At 34.4% G+C, this 18971-nt stretch overlaps 1 protein-coding gene across 1 annotated transcript in view; it reads right to left on the bottom strand.

Moving 5' to 3' along the window:
* Positions 1–1948: 1948 nt before the first annotated feature.
* VTA1 (vesicle trafficking 1) overlaps positions 1949–18971 on the bottom strand; it is a 36403-nt gene continuing 19380 nt past the window's right edge. The window contains exons 5-8 of the mRNA XM_016223964.2: positions 14798–14906; positions 13783–13956; positions 8152–8232; positions 1949–3562 (exon numbers count right to left, since the gene is read on the bottom strand). Coding sequence (XP_016079450.1) covers positions 3417–3562; positions 8152–8232; positions 13783–13956; positions 14798–14906 — 510 coding nt within the window. The 3' untranslated portion in view covers positions 1949–3416. The remainder of the gene's footprint in view (positions 3563–8151; positions 8233–13782; positions 13957–14797; positions 14907–18971) is intronic.

Below are 18971 nucleotides of genomic sequence, written 5' to 3'. Positions count from 1 at the left end.
CTTGGTGTAATCTTGAAGCCTGCAAACTTCCTTGGCCATGCTAACCATGGGAACTGTCGTTGGCTTCTAGCTCCAGTTCAGCAGTGATTTGGGGAGATGTCTGTGACAATCGTTGTAGATAGAACTTATCTTATTTTTTCTTCCCCCTCTGTGTGCATTGAAAAAACAATGTTATCAAGTAGTTTTACTTGAGATGGTCACAAGAACTTGGGAACATTGTACTTCAGCCTCCCTGTCAGCAGAATTCAGCAACTTTTCCCAGTGCAACTAATGACTACTCATTCCTTCCAGGAGTTCAGGTTAAAACTTGGGAGTCAACTTTCACTCCTCCTATGCTCAGACCTCAGGTCCAGCGTGGCAGAGATACTGAGGCTCTACTTTAAAAAAATAACCAGAAACCAATTACATCTTATTATCTCCACTGCTACCCGTGACCTAAGCCATCAGGATATCTCACAGCAATTATTGTAATACTCTTGATCAGCCTCCCACAGTAGCCAATATGATCCTTTTAAAAGTTAAGTCACATCAGGTACTTTTCTACTCAAAATCTTTTAGTAGCTCCCCATCTTGTTTAGAGTAAAAGCTGTTTCTTACAAAAAAGCCCTGTATGGTCATAACCCTCCTAGCAACTTCACAAGCTTCCCTCACTTCCACCCTCTGACCTCTTCTCTGTCTACCTCCCTCTTTCCTTCTTTGCTCAAATGTCCTTCAGTGAGGTCTATCCTATCCTATCCTATCCTATCCTATCCTATCCTATTCGATGCAAGTATACACACCTACACACACCTCAGCATTTCCTATCCTATATCCTAGTTTCCTCCACTGCATTTATCACTAATACAGAAGTTCCTAAAGTGTGGTCCCCAGAACTTTCTAACAAGTTCCTAGGTGATGCTGATGCTGGGGGTCCAGGGACCACACTTGAGAACCACTACTTTAGGGGAATCTGTCTTCTCCCAGACTCCGTTTCTGATTTAGCTACTATTAAACCACTCAACTTCAGGGATCACCAGACTACCTAAAGTGTTTCTTAAAACTTAGAAAGGCAGGCCCACCCTTAGAGTTTCTGATAGGGTAGGACTGGGGGGAGGAGGGGAGGACTTGAGATTTGCATTTTTAACAATTACCCTTTAAAAACCACAGTTGAATACATGATATACTTTTTATTAAATTTCTGTTTCCTCTCATTCGAATATAAAGTCTATGAGGCAGGCTTTTCCCCCCTTGTTTTCTGAGATTTCTTCATGTAAAAGATAATTATCAGGCTCAAAGTAGCTGCTCAATAAATACATGTTGAATGACTAAATGAAATTGCTATCCTAGTGCTACATCAGTAAATTTCTAACTTCATCTTGTAAGATTTTGAAATACAAAGTTAAAAAACTTTATAGTTTAATCCCTGACACAAGAAAGCATTTTTAAGCAACAGACCACAGAGACAACTGGGATTTCCTGATATTCAAGAAATAAATTATTGACAATTTACATTATTAATGTAACATTGATGGTAACAATAAACATTTATGGAATGCTCCTATGTGCTGTTTACTGGATGTAGACTATCTCATTTAGCAATAACTCAGGTGGCAAGTGGTGTTGCTTCCATTTGACAGATAAGGGCTGTCACAGTGTTGCCCGCCCACTTATCAGCAGGCTCCAGGGTTCCCACACTTCTTCCCTCCATGTGCTCTCCCAGCCGGAAGCAACAAAATAGGGTGTGAAATAAGAGGTGACAGTTTTCTTTCTAGTGCCCAGACATGTTAAGATATGAATTATAATGTTTACCTCTTATAAATACTAATAATCATTCTAGCCACTCCTCTACTGCAATAAAGTTCTAAAGAATATATCAGCACACTGGGTTTCTAGACGTAAATGTTGAGTCCTACAAATGCTCTAGGAATTTAGTTGTGAAAGATAAGAACACTTTTTAGGACACATGATATTTGGGGCTTGTTTTTCAGTAATTTAGAACAGTTTATTCTGTCTGAATACTCATTCTATCAAACCTATACAACAACATTACACTTATGTAACGAAAAACTGAGACACAAATGATTATGAGTTAATAATTCATTTTCTTTCAGACAAAGATCAGGGGTCAGCAAACTTTTTCTAGGGGGCCAGAGAGTAAATATTTTAGAGTTGTGGGAAATACAATTCTGCAGTCGTGGAAAGCAAACACAAGATAAAACAAAAGATAAAACAAAAGAACAGGTATACTTTTGATTCAATAAAACTTTATTTGAACAACAGGTGGCCAAGCCATGGACCATAGTTTGCTGACCCATAGGTTAAAGTACTTTAATCTTAGTGGAATCAAATGGACCAGATAAATTACAGGTAAATCTGCCAAATTTGCCTTTTTAAAAGAAAATTGTGTCTTACTACAGAAATATATTCCTGTAACTAAAAATAATGACATAAAAAATGACAATTCTAGCATGCAAATCAAAACAGACATTTGGCTCTGTAGTAAGTTGAACCAGTGAAAAGAATCCTTGTATTTATTTTTTTACACAGCACAAATGCAGGTGACACATTAAGTCCAAAATTCCCCACAAAACTTATAAACCTAACAACTGAGAATCTAAGTTCTTACAAGCTTCGGCATCATTCATAGCTACACTCTAGAGTCCATTCCATAGCAGCAGAGGAGAACCCTACCTCAAAGCACCGGGTTTCCAGGCATCGCTACAACTGTTTTTCATTCTCTAACACATGCAGCCAAGCTGCCTATGAAGCACATACCAATTCACCTTAAATGTCAATGGATAAGGGAAAGCGGCTGGGAAACCAACATCTTCTTAAGTTTAAAAGTGATTCTACCTCTTTACCTTACTTCTTCTCCATGAAAATTTTAACTTTTAACATGAACATAAATTGAATTTTGAACATAATCTCTTTCAGATTCATCCAACAGTTTCGGATGTTCATACTTGTTTTATAAATTCTGAGGAAAAGAAAAAACATGATCTCTAATCTGGAATATTCTGGCAATCTTTATTAAAAGTTAAGTTTAGAATTTTATAGCAAAGTACTATGATCTGTTTGTCCAAATTATAAATTAAAATATTCCTTAAATTATGTAAATTAAGATACAAAGCTTATTCCCAATACATCTTATAGAACTGTATTTTCGTTTTTTGAAGGAGGGTTCAGTGGGCGTTTTTAGGATCTTGCTAACATCAGCCCTATTTATCCAGAGATTACTGGGCCCACTACAGGCAATGAAAACTGGTTGAGACTGCCGCTGAATGCTTCAGCAGGAATCTGGTACAGACACAGATTTCATTGTCAGAGTCAATGGGACGGAAGACTTCCCTACAACTGTGCTCCCGATAGGCTGCAGATAGAGTAGTGGACTGTTAGTTCTTTAAGCCAGAAATGCAGGAATCTGCCGCACAAAGGCCTTACTCTCTGCCCGTCGTCAGTAACCTGAGGGCCTTCTGTAGGTTCTGCACAGCGGTGCTCACATCCTCGTACTGCAGGGCACTGCCAGCGTATTTGCAGTATTTCTGAGCTCTCGCAAAGTCCTCGGGAGTTAGACAGAGATCCCCTAGAGGAAAAGAATGGTTAAGATAGCTATAAGAATATAAAAAGTGTTCTGTTCAGGTTAGGTAAATGTTTAAATTTAAGATTACAGAAAATATTAGAGGTTATATAAAAACATTAAGGATTATTTCAATCCCAGTTGTATTTAAATAAATTTTCTCATGTTATCAATTTTTTTTATTACTAATATAAACCATACTTACACCAATACACAATAACTTACATGAGCAAGACTGTTCTTTCAGAAGTAATTATCTAGAAGCCTTTATATTTTGGCAAATTAGTTACAAAAATTATACTCTGTAAAACAACGACAGAAGCTCTGTGTTTATGCTAGAATCGCTCTGCCTCTCTTTTCATGGAACAATACACACAGACTAAACCATTCAACCTTCATTTGAACTGGAAATATAACCCTCAAATTTAAAAAAAGGAATAACAAACTTTATGTAAAAATATTACATAAGTTGTTTAACTTTCTTTAAGCATAAATTTTTTAAAAAATATTTTTGTGCCATCCATATAAAAAACTCTAAGGTTTAACAGAGGTTTTATATCATTAAACTACACAATTAGGCATGTAAACCACCCCTAGAAATTATTTCTCTAAAATGTATTTTCTCAGCAAGTTTTCCACTTACACATGTGACTGATATGTGTCAGCCCAACCTAATAATTTGGGTAAACTAACCATACTAAAAAAATGTCATTCAATCTAGGATTTGAATATCCTTGAATATATATTTCTAAAGATGAAATTAAATACTACTTTGTATTTTGTCTTTTGAAATAAATAGCATTTTCCTTAGAAATTTTATGAGGATTCTAAGAGAACTGATCAGAACGCTAGGGGCATAGGCTATAACAAAAAGATAATATATTGTGTGTTATCCATTAAAGCTAAAAAACAATTATCCTGCAGTTCTACAGGTAATTTAGTCAGGCATGCCTCAGTCTATTTTTGCTTGAAAATACCTACCAGATTCAACAACGGTTTTGCAACATATATTAAGAGGCTCTAGTAACTGAGATATACATGCTATCTAGGTGAGTGAGACACCTTTAAAAATTAACTTAACCTTAACACTGCTCATTTTGTGTTTTAATATCCTGTGCTCCTATCTCGGGGCAATCTTTAAACACATAAGGCATCCATCCAGAATTTACTGGACTTGCTGGAAGAAAGCCCTGATGCTCAGGGCTAATCTTATTTTTACAGCATTAGCGTTAGCAGTGTTTTGCTGACATATCACTTATTTATTAATCAGGTAAAATGTGGATAGTGGCAAGAATTCAGTTACTATTTTAGTTTTATAAACTAAACTTATCCACCAATGACAAAACTATTTTAGAACACAAATGTTGAATTTTCTTATAAAATGAGTATTTCAATATTTATAAAATGTGAATGAAAGTATTTTAGTAAAAATATAGTTACTGATATGTAATAAATATAATAGACATGTATGACAAATTTGTAACTCAAAAAATAACTGGGTAATAACCAATTTATGATTTAGATACAAAATGTAAGTTACAGACTTAGAGGTGTAATTTATTTTCAACAATCACAAATACAAAGAACTTATTAAGCCATGTCAAAGTTACTTCTGGTATTTTGTAACAGTTCAGGCTTCCCTTCATTTAAAAAGTATAATGTATAAGTCATTAAAATATAACATTTTAATTAAAAATTTTTAAATAAAAATAAAATCTGTCTAATTATAGTTCTTTTAAATTAGTATTTAAAAGCTAAACACAGAAAGTGGATAAGACATAGGAAGAAAAAAGTTTAATTTCATTTTATCTGATTTTTTTATTCAAAATAGTAAATACTGTTTAATGAACCAAAGTAAAATTTTTTTCTATCCTTAAAATTTACCAGACTCCATAGTCAGAACCAGAGACAGAGAGAATGTTGTGGCCCTAAGATGTGTTTCAAGAATCAGAGAGGTTGCTTAACATAGTATCTCTTTTCTGAAATCTGTGCTTTTAAGTTCCAGGTGGCTTCAGTCCACATTGCCTGTCACACAGACCCGATTCTCCCTTCACCGGCCGGACAAGGTCTATCCAGCAAGCCTTCAAACAGGAGCCAGCTAGAGCTATCCAGCAAGTTCTCTGTTAGAGTGCAAAGATACCCTTGATCAGTGCTGAATCAAAGGTAACATTATTTGGTGTAGAGAGAAATCCCTGCATGCTCAGTTGGCATAAGCATCCATTTCCAAGGTTGACTTATCAAGTTTCCAAGGAATAACACTTAGCTCTAAATATTTCCAAAATGAGTCTTCAGCAATTCTTTCCTATTTAACCAGGTAGTTCTAGAAATTCAGACCAAGGACCTTGGATAATCTGATCCTAATGTGCTCTACGATTCTCTGACTTAACAGATGCACAGGCAGGATCGTACGGGAACCATCTGACCTGCAGTACATTTTGGAGATAAATGTAAAGCATAGCACTGTAACCTTACTTTATATCCAGGCACTGCCAAGATAGGTCACTTCATAATGACGACAGTAGTAATGACTGAAGGTAGAATTTTATTACACCAGGTACTATGCTAAATGCTTTTTAGATACTCCATTTACTTCTCAAAATTTTTTCTAAGTTGTTATTCATACTCTAATACTATACAGAGGTATACAAAGTAAAAAAATAAATACTGCACTTCAAATACCTACCTTTCCAATTCCATTCTCCTTTCCAGAGACAGCCAAAAATTCATTACAAAAACATTTAAAATATATTAACACTAACACACACATGTTACATGTGTATTAAAAGGCAATACTACTAAACAGTAAGGAGAAAAATGTAACAGGAAGGGGGTATTGAAGTACTAGAGGTGGTAGTGCAGGGGTGGTTATGAAACCACTATTTCTGTGGTTTCTCTAGACTTTTCTTATGCACTTACACGCATCTGTACACACAGGAGGATACCGTTTAGTTTTACATTTTTTCCCCCCTAAACAGGGCCATACTACACAATGTTCTGCAACTTGCTTTTTTACCTACTGTGTCTAGAGCTTTGCACATGAGAGTTATCACATTCTTTTTAAGTATGGGCACAGTATTCCTTAGTATAGATAGATCATAACTAATTAACCACTTCTTCATTAATAAGCACTTAAAGATTTTTCCTATTATTACAACTGATGCTGACATAAAAATCTCTGTAAATACATTTTATACCCATGTCTAAGTAATTTTTAAAGATGGATTCTTAAAAGTATAATAGCTGGGTCAAAAAAATTATATTTGCCATTCTAATACTGACATAATGCTACTGAGAAAAGTTTTACCAATTTATAGTCCCACCAACAACACCCAAAAGGTATTCCGTTTTCATTAACATTATAAATCTTTAGACATGTTTTTGCATCTATTTTAAATGTATAGTCACCAACACAGTCCTCAGTGCTTGGAGACACCATTACCATCAGCAGTGAGTGCACTGTGCTCCAACCACTCATCTCCCCTAACTTTCATTACAATCTCAACCAACTACAAATAAATCTTTTCGGTGTCACACCAGTAAGCCGACTGAGTGAATACAGAATTAGAGGAATACAATTTAAGCAATTCATGTTATATTCATAATGATACCACTGAGGTAGATGTGACCCCTCTCCCATCTCCCTTCCAAAAGAAAGCTCTCCCCGGCCGTGACCGAGAGGCAGGTAGCTCAACAGCCAGTTCCCATTCACAGTGGGAGCGCCGGGAATCACGTGGGAAACAGACCTGCACACACAGTATCGTGGAAACTCACAACAGAAACTAACAGAGCAAGGCTTTCATTCTAAATACAAAGGACTAAGTCCCTCCAGACATATGAAGAAAACTGAATGAGAAAGACCAAAGTAAACACAATGATGGACTGGGGGGGACAACAGAGAAGTCAGAAAAGTGGGGAAGATTAAAATTAACAAGCCAATCACCTAGCCTATGAACCAACCAAAATAATTATCCTCAGTGATTTTTATTTTCAATTATACCCAGTTCTCTCTTCTTAGGTAATCTCTCAGTACAGATGAGAAATATAATCAAAACACATGACAATCTTTAAAATTTTTTTTTAATCCTAACCTACTTGAGGATATGTTTTTATTAATTTTGAGAGTGAGTGAGAGAGAGAGAGAGATCGATGTGAGAGAAAATTTGGTCAGTTGTCTCCTGTACCTGCCCGGACCGAGGATCAAACCCGCAATCCAGGTATGTGCCCTGACCAAGAATCGAACCCTCGACCTTCTGGTGTAAGGAACGATGCTCTAACCAAGCCACCAGGCCAGGGCAACACACGGCAATTCTGAACTACACTAATGAGTTTCCATGATATCTTTGGCTAACTGTCTGTGCCACTTATATATATACAGCAGTATATGAAAAAAGGAATTGCAAAAAATAAAGGAAATGCCTTTAGATTTTGGCATTTTTGCTAATATGAAACAATCCTGATTCATTGGAGAATCCAGTGAACATGGGCATTCAAAGAAATGTGTTTCAAATTACCCAGACACTCCTAAGGTAAAATAACAAAACGACACCCCAAAATAAAAGATACACTATATCTTATAAAACACTCAGATGACTTACCCTGGGAAACTGTGTTGAAAAGTGCAGGATCGATGGCCGGAATAGTTTGTGGAGTAGGTTGGATAGTATTACTTGTTACACCTGCAAATCAGAAAACCACAAATGATGATTAAAGTTTTGTATTTCTTAATTACACAGCAGGAAAGCACTTAAAGGATCATGGAGGAATTGCATTGCTTCACTAACTTCCTTGAAACCTTAATGAATTCTAAACTGAAATAGTTATTTGATGTTGGAGGCCAGTATAGAAAATATGCAGGAAAATACATTTTGAGTGTTTACGCACATGTATTGGTTACACATTTCCTATTATGTATTTTGTTTGTCATGTCTAATGTTTCAACTTGTCTATTAATTAAAGCTTACCAAATACCTGTAGAAGTAATAGTTTCTCTTCCTACCTTTTAATTTCTTAGTCAATTAAATAATTTGGGGACAAGGTGGGATATACTTATGATTTAATTTAACTTATAGGATAAGACTCATTTTACCACTGTGCATAAAATTAACAATTATACATTCCAAATTTCCAGTTAACATGTTTTTAAGATGATATTTTTATATATCCAATTAGCAGTTAGTTTTGACTTCCTATTAGAACTTGTTATGACTGTCATATTCAGTGAATAGCATTCTTGATTAATCATAAATAATATAATAGAGTTGAGGATTACTAATCACCTAAACATTAACACAAATTGTTGAAACTTCCCAGAGAGACTTACATGATTCAATCAGCAAGAAAGCAAATGAAGAAAAAAAGTTGATTACTCTAAATCAATGCACTCAAATAGAAAACAGGATTCATTTGCCCCAAGCTAATAGGTTAAATTCGAATAGGCAATTTGTAGTAAGGTCAAAGGGGAAAGACAATGGAATAAAAAGAGGAAAATGGAAGGAAGGAAGAAAAGAAATTAAGAAGTTTTTAGGAAAACAAAACCATAGCCAATGAGAGGTCTATCACGATGGTTTCAAAAAGGTTGACTTAAATTCTAAAATATAGTATGCAGATCAAAGTGCTGACTTTGAAGGACCTTCTCATTACCAACCCAAAAGAAAAGTGGCTTAGATATATACTGTTTTGTCTTATTTAATTATAATTTAGGGCAAATTAGTTTCATTTTACATCTCTGGAACTATTAAAGCATGAAAATACTTTTTAACTAAAAATTTAACTAATAATTTTAGAAGTACAAAGGTATACATATGAAAAGTCAAGTATGATTTTTAAAGAGTGAAAAAAAAACGTGCCTGCGCAGCCGCCTCCTTATCCCCACTCCAGGCCCCATCAGGGCCGCCTCCAGCTCCAGGGCGCCCTTCCCTGCGCGCAAGCCTGTGTGTGCCCAGTCCAATGTACTTGTGAGCGCGCAAGCCTGAGTGTGCCCAGTCCAATGTACTTGTGAGCACGCAAGCCTGTGTGTGCCCAGTCCAATGTACTTGTGAGCGCGCAAGCCTGTGTGTGCCCAGTCCAATGTACTTGTGAACAAAAGGAAGTGTTCCACCGCCCTCTCACAGATCCATCTTATCAATGCCATTCCTTGCTAGGTAAGTTGTTTCTGCCCAAATTAAAATCCTCCAAACCAACCCCTTTCTGTATGGAAAAGGCATACTATTTATGGTCAGTGTCCTGCATTAATTTTTAAATATATATTTGTATATCTCCATCTGATCAAGTAGGCAATATTAACAAGAACAAAACAGACTTAGAGAAAATGTAATTATGTAGTAAAATTTTATTTGAATAATATTAGAAAAATAGGTAGTTTGCATTTTAGTAAGAACTTCTGGTCACTGTAATTCAACTAAGACTTGAACTAACACACAGGGTGCCCAACATGCCTCATGCAGCAGTCAGAAGGTACTGCACCTCATCCGTCTTGACACACGAGCCAAGGCTTGTCCTCTTGGCAACTATCATAGCATGTTGCCATAGTAGCCTAGCATACTGGCTCAACACAGATGCCTAAATACCAGTCACATTAGTAAAAATCATTTTTTAGTTTATGTTCATTATTTTTTGAGATGCCCAAATATAGTTTTTTTCCTTCTTTTCTGATTTGGAAAGGATTCATCTGTCAATTCACAAATGGGCTGCAGCCCCCCAGACTGCAATATGTTGGAGTGAACATTCCTGGAGTATGTTGAAAATGTCTTTCTTTCTATTACTTAACAAAAAAGAAGTATTCAAAAGTAACTTTTGGTTAATTTTTAAGTCGATTGTTGCATATCCTATTAGATGGGATTAATACACGTTCAAAAATTAAACATTACAAGATTTCTAATTAAGCACTAAGTTGTTCTATTGACTAAACGGTGTGAGGAAAATGGGTGTCGCGTAGAAAATTAGAGAAGACTATACAAAAAGTGTAATTAAACAGAATACTGAAAGTAGTAGCTTTTGGAGAGGCAGAGAAAAGGCAGGAAGACATGCTAACCATGAGGAAGACTGTGAATAAAGGTAAGAAAATAGGAGGGTTGGATTGAGTGAAACTTCAGAACAGGTATGGAAAATAGCACTGATACAAATGATTAGGCCAGAACATAAACAACTCTGAAAGCTGTACATAAGAACTCCAATGCAGTACTACTGACGTTCAGAACAATAAAAGAGCTAAGTTTTTAATCTATATATGAGGTGAGCTGCATTTATAATTAAAAGGGCTGGCATTCATTATAAAATTGTTATTTAATTTAGATTTTGCACTGAGATCTTCCTCTACATTTAGCTATAAAAAGTGAATTTCAAAAGAAAGAAAACAGCACACCGCACTGCCCACATCTGATATTACATTGGTTAAAGCACAAGGGGAAACTCATGGCCTCTTTAAACAACCACTATCCCTGCTCTCATTGCACTCCGTTACTTTCTTGTGGAGGAACTCAAAACTGTATATTAGTACATACTATTCTTTTCAGCTATCTTAAGGATTTCCCTTTGATAAAAGTGTATCCTGGACCTTTATATGAGAGAAAGTAAATCATTCTTAAAGTGAGTAAGAGGGGAAACATCTGCTATATTTATAAACTAAAAATCTTATTTCATTTTCTATTAGGCAACTACAAACTGATCTTTTAAAAACTGTTTTAAATATAATAGAAAAAAATTCTGCCAGCTAAGAGAAGATTCCAACATCTCAAATCAATGTAAGAGGGAAATATATATCAAAAAAGTAGGTTTTGATTTGACAGAATATTAACTCCTTAGAGGAAGGGGCAAAAAAGGTTCCAAAACCATGAAATCAGAATGATTTGGGTTCAACCCTAGTTCTGTTACTTACTAAGTATGTTAGTATTAAAATACAAGTATTCCTTGGGATAACTGTTTAATTTCTTTACTGTTAGTAAATTAAGGACAACAATATCTAATACAGTTTCTATAAGAATAGAGTTATAAAATAGTTATGGTTATTTTGATGCTAAGTCTGTAAGAGTGTATCAAGTAACAAGATAGGACTTTATCTTAAGAGAGGTTATAGGTTTTTAGTTTTATGTCCCCATTCTAATGAACAAAAGAGAGAGAAAAAATAAGGTTAGACTTAACTGGATCAAAATGAACTCTTCATACCATAAAATTTCCTAATAGAATACACCCCCTTAATATCTATCTTTATGTGATGCCTATTCTAAACAGGTGTTATTGTCTGTTAGTTTGAACATATGAAACTACCAATATTCTATCACTTTTGTTGTACAAATATAGCAATTTCATATGGTTCAACCTGATATAGCCTTTCTATTGGAAATATATGTTCCCTTGCATATGTACATATAGGATGTCTACAAATAAAATATGTGTATATGGCTATACCACTACTCTGCCCTAAGACATACTGTCTAAAGCAACACCCCTTTTGGCAATCTTTTTAAGGTCATATCATATCCCCACATGTAACACTTCCTTTGATTCACAAAATTATTTTAAGTGTTATTAACCTGCTATTAAATACCCTGACTTGCTTTGGCATAGAAATAGGAAGGAAGAGAAAAAAGGGACAGGAAGCTAATTTGCTGAACACTGATTTTGTGTTAGGCACAGTACTAGTCAATTTTCATTTGTTTTCCCCTTTAATAATTAAAACAACCATGAGAAGTGTGATTAATTTCATTTTAGGAAGAGGAAAAACCTAGGTCAAAAGAAGCTGAACAACAGTTGAGTTTGTGGCTTAGCAAGGGGTAGAAACTAATAACCAATACTACTTGACTCCAATGCATTTTATGCTCACTTTACTCTTCTATAGGGATGCTCTTGAGTAGTGTTTAAATTTAGTTGTATAATTCAAACAGTATTCATCTAAGTCTCATACACCTAAAGTAGCTGTTTTACTGATCACATTCTACAGAAATTTTCAATATTTCTAAAAGATGAAATACTTAAAACAATGTTCTATAAAATTTGATTTACAAACTAATTCAAATTGGTTTGCCTATGAATGTCAACACATATATGATAAACCAATGAAAAGGCAAAGTAAAATATACAGAATGATGACACAAATGAGATCAGTGTTAAAATTACCTTCATTAAAATTATGAGCAATATCTGGAGATAATATAAAGTTGAAAGTTTTAAAACAGATAGAAAGAGACTAATCATAATTGCTGCTAAAATGGTCAAAACAGAAAACTTACATGTTATTCAACTCATACACAATAACCTAATTGGTATGGGTAAACTGAGGCTGACAATGGAAGGTCAATGAACTACTAGTGTGTTACATAACAGAAAGACTAGAAATCAGGACTCAAAGGATGACTCATTATATCAATTACATGTTCTGAAATGTTTGTATAGTTTACTACCACAGATTACCCTTATGCTGAAATCAAAGCAAAATTTTAAGAACAATTTTTATTAAAAATTTAAAATAAGTTAAAGATTTAAATTATCATTTTAAATACCATTCTATTTGGAAGTAGGGCTGATGCTATGTTAACAACAGAAGTACATAGAAGTGTATCTCTTTAAAACTTAAAAAATGTCTTCATCTACTGATATTAACTTATTGGAGACTAGTTTTGTCAGATCTTTTTTCTATGAAAACATATAGTCCTGAATTATTCCGACAGTAGACATCACTTCCCTGTTTTAGTCACATTTGTAATCTTAAGATGAAAAGAAAAAAAAAAAAAAGGGAACTCAAACCCTCTCCTTTCACTAATCTGTGATTCCACTGCTACTGAGATTCTGCGCCTCCCCTTCATGAACAACCCCATGTTGCAGGCAGAGCAGGGTCCTAAGGAAATGAGGAGGAAAACTCGAATCTTGCTATCACAGTGGGACGCTGACTGATAAATTCCATAATAGCCCCCTCACCTTAGTGCTATTCTTGAACAACAGTGAAGGGGAAAGGAGAGGAGGGGGGAAAAAAAGAAATAAGCAACACACATGAAAAGCACAGAAGCTATTCTTATTAATAAAATATAAATAGTAATCAATATATGTAAATGTTCTGTCATTTGTCATAAAACTAAAATATAACTGATATCAAAACATTAAAAAAAAGAACTTGATGTTTTCTTGGGGGTCCAAATGGAATTAAAGAACTGATCATGCTTGATGACATCATTATGAGGCACAGTTACGGTAAGAGGCGCAGTTCTTACTTACTTAGGAAAGAAGTCCTTTCCTACCTGTGCTATGAGGCACTTCTGCTGGTGTATTGGCTGGCGCGTGTGCACCGGGAGGAATCTGTATTCCAGTATAGTTACTTGATGGCATGTTGCCAGGGTCGAAAGTTGAAGATGATGGCTGAGGTGATTGAGTGGGCAGAGAGGTTGCTCCAACATCTTCATTTTCCTCAACATCTATTATAGAATATACATGTGATGTTAAACTATGTATTTTGAAATAAAAATGCTGAATATTCTTATTTTGCTATATAGGCATGACAGACCTTCAAATGCAATTCTATTTTATGCTGTTGATAAGCAGGCTCTATCTTTTAAAATAATAGTTTTAAATATTTTCTAAACAGTTATGCCTAACAATATGATTATCACTTCTTATAATTCTAATTCTGTAAAATCTATGCATATACTATATTTTTCCTAAAAATAAATTTCCTTTAAACCCACTCTTTAAACTTTTAAAAAAATTGACATTTTTGGCAAAACATGTCACATTCATGCTACCCAATAAGAACTCTATTTTCTGACAGCTGCCTTTTTTACCTATATGTCTTAAGACTCATATTTTTAAAATAAAAGGACAAAAATAGATATACTATGTAAATACCAAGCAGACAAAAGCTGAAGTGCTAATTTCAATAACAGAAAACACAGAACTCATGCCAAGGAATATTAAGAGAGGTACAACAGGATGGCTCATAATGATAAAACGGCTGGTAATCAACAAAAAAATAAACTATAAAGGTGTATGTGCTTAATAAAGTTTCAAATAAACAAAAGCAGAACTAGTAAATACTATATTAAATACTATATATTTTACAAGACTTTTTAGACATTAGAGGAGTTTGGCCTTAATTTCTCACTATCCCTAAATTTATGATTTTATACATGATTTTCATGAATTTTGGGCCTGAAGGGGGGAAACAATTGTATGGTTCCTTCAGAAAACTTTAAATAATAATATACTGAACAATTATGACTCTCCTACATCATTTTACATAGATAAACAAATACATACCATTATCTTCTTCAAGTCCAACAGGCCCTGCCTGAGGAGTTTCTCCATTCTTTAAACAATTATGGATATACGTTGCCTTCCACCTTGCATACTTTCTGTGTCTCACATTCTAAAAGAAAGATTTTTATATCGGTATTTAGATTGCAGTAAAAAGTCAAGTAAAAATACATTTATGATAACCTATACCATATTTTTAAGATAAAACCCATTTTTGCATTATACAGCTCTGAAAGAGTCTGACGCCCTCCCCATCCTACTACTGGATTCTACCAACTGTCTAAGGCTCAACAGGCTTCATGAAAAGCTATCTTCCTCAAAATACATGCCCAGTTCTCTTTTATGGTTTTGAATTTCAGAAAAGGTCTGCAATGGAAATATGAGAGTGTCCTGCAAGCAAAACTTGCAACTTTTATGCAGAGGGGAGAACTAGGCTAGATGGAATTCTAAAATTAAATATAAAGGACAACAATATATTAAACTATTATCACTACAGAGGAAAAAATTAATCTGTACAAATCTAGAAAAATGAACACGAGTCTCAATTACAGCAATTCCAAAAAGGGGGAAGTAATACATCATGGGATTATTGTGAGAACTGAAAGTATCAGTGAAGAACCTGCTAGTTGCCTCTTCTTTCCTGCCTTTAAAATTTATGCTATATGCTATAAAATCAGGCAAAATATTTTGTCTTGTTTGAAAATATACAAGAGTAAAATCTGTCAGAATTTTGGATGGTCTAGTGATTTTTAGTTCATATAGTTAATAGATCTTTATGATACTCCCAGACCAGTGGTACTGGTATCAACTGGGAGCTTGTTAGAAATGCAGTGTCTTCACACCTGAATCACAATCAGTACTGTACCAAGATCCCCAGAGGATCTGCATGCACAATGGAGTTTGAGGGGACACACAGTTTCTGCCTTCTGCAAAAACCCACTAAGTCACCAATGAGTACAAATACAGCATACAGTCCTGATATTTAGTTGAGTATTTTATGTGAGATTCTCCAGATACTACAGATTAGTATACAGAACCCTAAAATGTAACTCCCCAAATTACTGAATATGTACCATATTTACTTTCCCCTTTCTTATCAAATAATCCTCTTATATATTCCATTATAAAAAAGGTTCTATACATTGATTTCCAATTTCCAGGTGTGATTATAATTTGTTCTACTTCACAAAAAAGCTCTCCAAAAGAAGCATCCACATTTAAAGTCTTTACTTCACCACCCAATTCATTCTAGGGAGAAAAAGTTTCTCTTTCTTTTTCATTTTGTTCTTATTTTTATTAAAAAAAGATGAGAAAATTTGAATGTATCCATGCATTCCAGTGGAGGGATTCTACATGTGCCAGACTCCACCTTGTTTAAGTCATCAGTTTACCTGAAGAATTCCTCTTGCTAATGTTAGCAACGATCTATCACACTGGCAAATCCAAAGGACACCTTTCAGGTGATCATCTCACCAAATTGCCCAGAAGCATAATAAACACTGAACCATTCCAACCTTTGTGAAACATTCTCTATTCCTGCTTTTTATGACACTCCAGTCTTGTTTCCTTCCTATGTCCTGCCTACTAATCCTCTATCTGACCTCCAAATAATCTTACATACCCTCTTCTAGCAAAGCCCTATCCTGCTCTTCAACAAACTTTACACCAACTAGTTTTAAATTCCTTAAATGATTTCTAACTTCATCTTTACTTCTATACTTATTAGTTAGAATTCTACTGTAAAGATCCTTCTCTGTTATTCCATCATTCATTCATTCATTCATTCATTCTTTCAGTCAGTCATTTACTTCATTGTATGTTTCAGTAGAGACCCACAGAGTCTTATTTTATTCAATGGTTATCATGTATTAGTATCATTCTTACTTTGAGGCCCAAATTGTCCCTGACTTGGGACAGTGGAAACCCTTTCAAACTGGCTTCTGGATTCTTTTGACATGTTACTGTGATTATGTCAACACTTCTTTACTTTCTGGTATAAGCAGGTCTAACTTCATCTAGTACTTTCTCTGACCCAGCCCTAGACTCAGCCCTTTCTATAAGAATCCTGACTCCTTTTACAGATGATGGTATCTAGAACCCCAAATCAGACACTAGGGGTGCTCACTGCTATTGATGCATGACTGCTTCCAGGTCCTTTCAGTACAGAGACATAGGAACTATGTTTCATGTGCATGTGTACACACAGCTATGATACAGACTGTATACACAAACGCATACATATATTGTATATACACACGTCTGTAGTATACATATATACTATCTATATACATATATCGATTTTGCTCTATTTATCTAATACATTTAAAAGCATAAATTAATATGGACAACTCCAAATCTAATTCAACACAAATACAATGTAGTACATTCAAATCCCATATTTTAAGTTCTTTTCCCAGAAGTAAGAAACCTGGCTCCTTCAATATTACTCATTTGCTCAATTCTAGTACACAGAGTAAGCAGTTTCAGAACTGACAACCTAATACCATAAAGAAAAACCAAACCTACAAATAACAGTTCAATATTTAACTATTTTTCTTTTGTAGTAAAACTGACATACCTTGAAATGGATAAATCTTAAATGTATAATCTGATGAGCTTTGACAGACAGATTTGTCTGTGTAAAACATACTCCTATCAAAATATAACATTTCTAGTTCCCCAGAAAGTTCCTTTATATCCCCTTCCAGATCAATTTTCCCTTGCCCAGACTCCCAAATAAACCACCTAATTTTTTCACTAGAATAAATTTGCTTTTATACGAAGGGACTCATAGTTTTCATTCTTTTGAGTCTTCTTTTGCTCAGCAGACATCCACAAGATTCGTTCATGTTGTAGGGTATATCAGTAGTCCCTTTTTATACTTTAGCAGTAGTACAATTTATTTATCAACTCCTCTGCTGGTGGACATCTCAGTTGTTTCCAGCTTTGGGCTATTATGAATAAAGTTCCTATGAGCACTCTTGAACAAGTCTTTTTCTGGAAAAATGTTTTCATTTCTCTTAAATAAACACCAAGGAGGAATTACTGGGTAAAAGGGTAGGTGTGTTTAACTTTATAAAAATCTGCCAAATCTTTTCCCAAAGTGGTTATAATGTCTAACATTTTCGCCAAGCAATGTAAGAAAGCCCTTGTTTCTCCAGATTCTAGCCAATATTTGATGTGGCCAGTCTGTTCATTTTAGTTAATTTTACTGTTTCAAAACTACTTATTACACTGATGATTGGGGGGTGGGGGTGTTAAATCTCCAAGTAGGATTAAGAATTTATGCATATTTTTTTATTTCTATCAATTTCTGTTTCATATAGTTTAAAACTATATGTTATTTGGTAAAGACATTCTAAACTAATATCTTCTTGATGAACTGAACCCTTTATCATTACAATATCCCATTTTACCTCTAGTAACACATCTTAAAATTCACTTTGTCTAATATTAATACAGCCACCTGGATTTTGTTTACTCAATATCTGTATTGAATATTTTTTTCCATTCTTTCATTTACAAAACATTTGTCTCAGTATTTAAAGAGTGTCTCTTGTAAACAACATAAAGTTAGAGCTTGTTTTTTTATCTAGTCTAAAAATCTCTACTTTTAAATTGTAGTGTTAGTCCATTTACTATTTATAGTACTTACTGATACAGCTATATTTAGGTCAAAATTTGATACTTGTTTTATATTAGTCTCATCTCTTTTTGTTTCTCTCTCCTCTCTTTTCTTGCCTTCTTTTGGGTTTTCCAAATAGATATGTATAGTTATAATTTTTATTTAAACAGGTATATACCTTTTTTTAAAATTTAAAAATATATATATAGTTTTTTTTAATGTATTTACGTACATACCATGTCAAATGTTCTTCATTCCTCCCAATATCCAAGTTGCCATCTGGTATTATTTTCCTTCAGACTGAAAACTTCCTTTTTGCTGTTTAGTTCTTTAGCTCTTCAGTGCAGATTTGAAAGCAATGACTTAATCTGCCTGAAAATGTCTTTTATTTTACCTTAATTTTTTTGAAGGATACTTTTCCTCTTATAGAATTCTGAGTTGACAGGGTTTATTGGCTTGTTTTTTTCTTTCAGTACTCTAAATGTTGTCAATTTCACTATCTTCCTGCCAATACTTTAAAAAATGAGAAGTCAACCATCCTTCAAAGCATTG

This window comes from Miniopterus natalensis, chromosome 5 (assembly GCF_054644295.1).
Source record: "Miniopterus natalensis isolate mMinNat1 chromosome 5, mMinNat1.hap1, whole genome shotgun sequence".
NCBI classification, from domain to species: domain Eukaryota; kingdom Metazoa; phylum Chordata; class Mammalia; order Chiroptera; family Miniopteridae; genus Miniopterus; species Miniopterus natalensis.
Note: the sequence above shows the minus strand (reverse complement) of the source record. Positions and strands in the feature narration are given on the sequence as shown.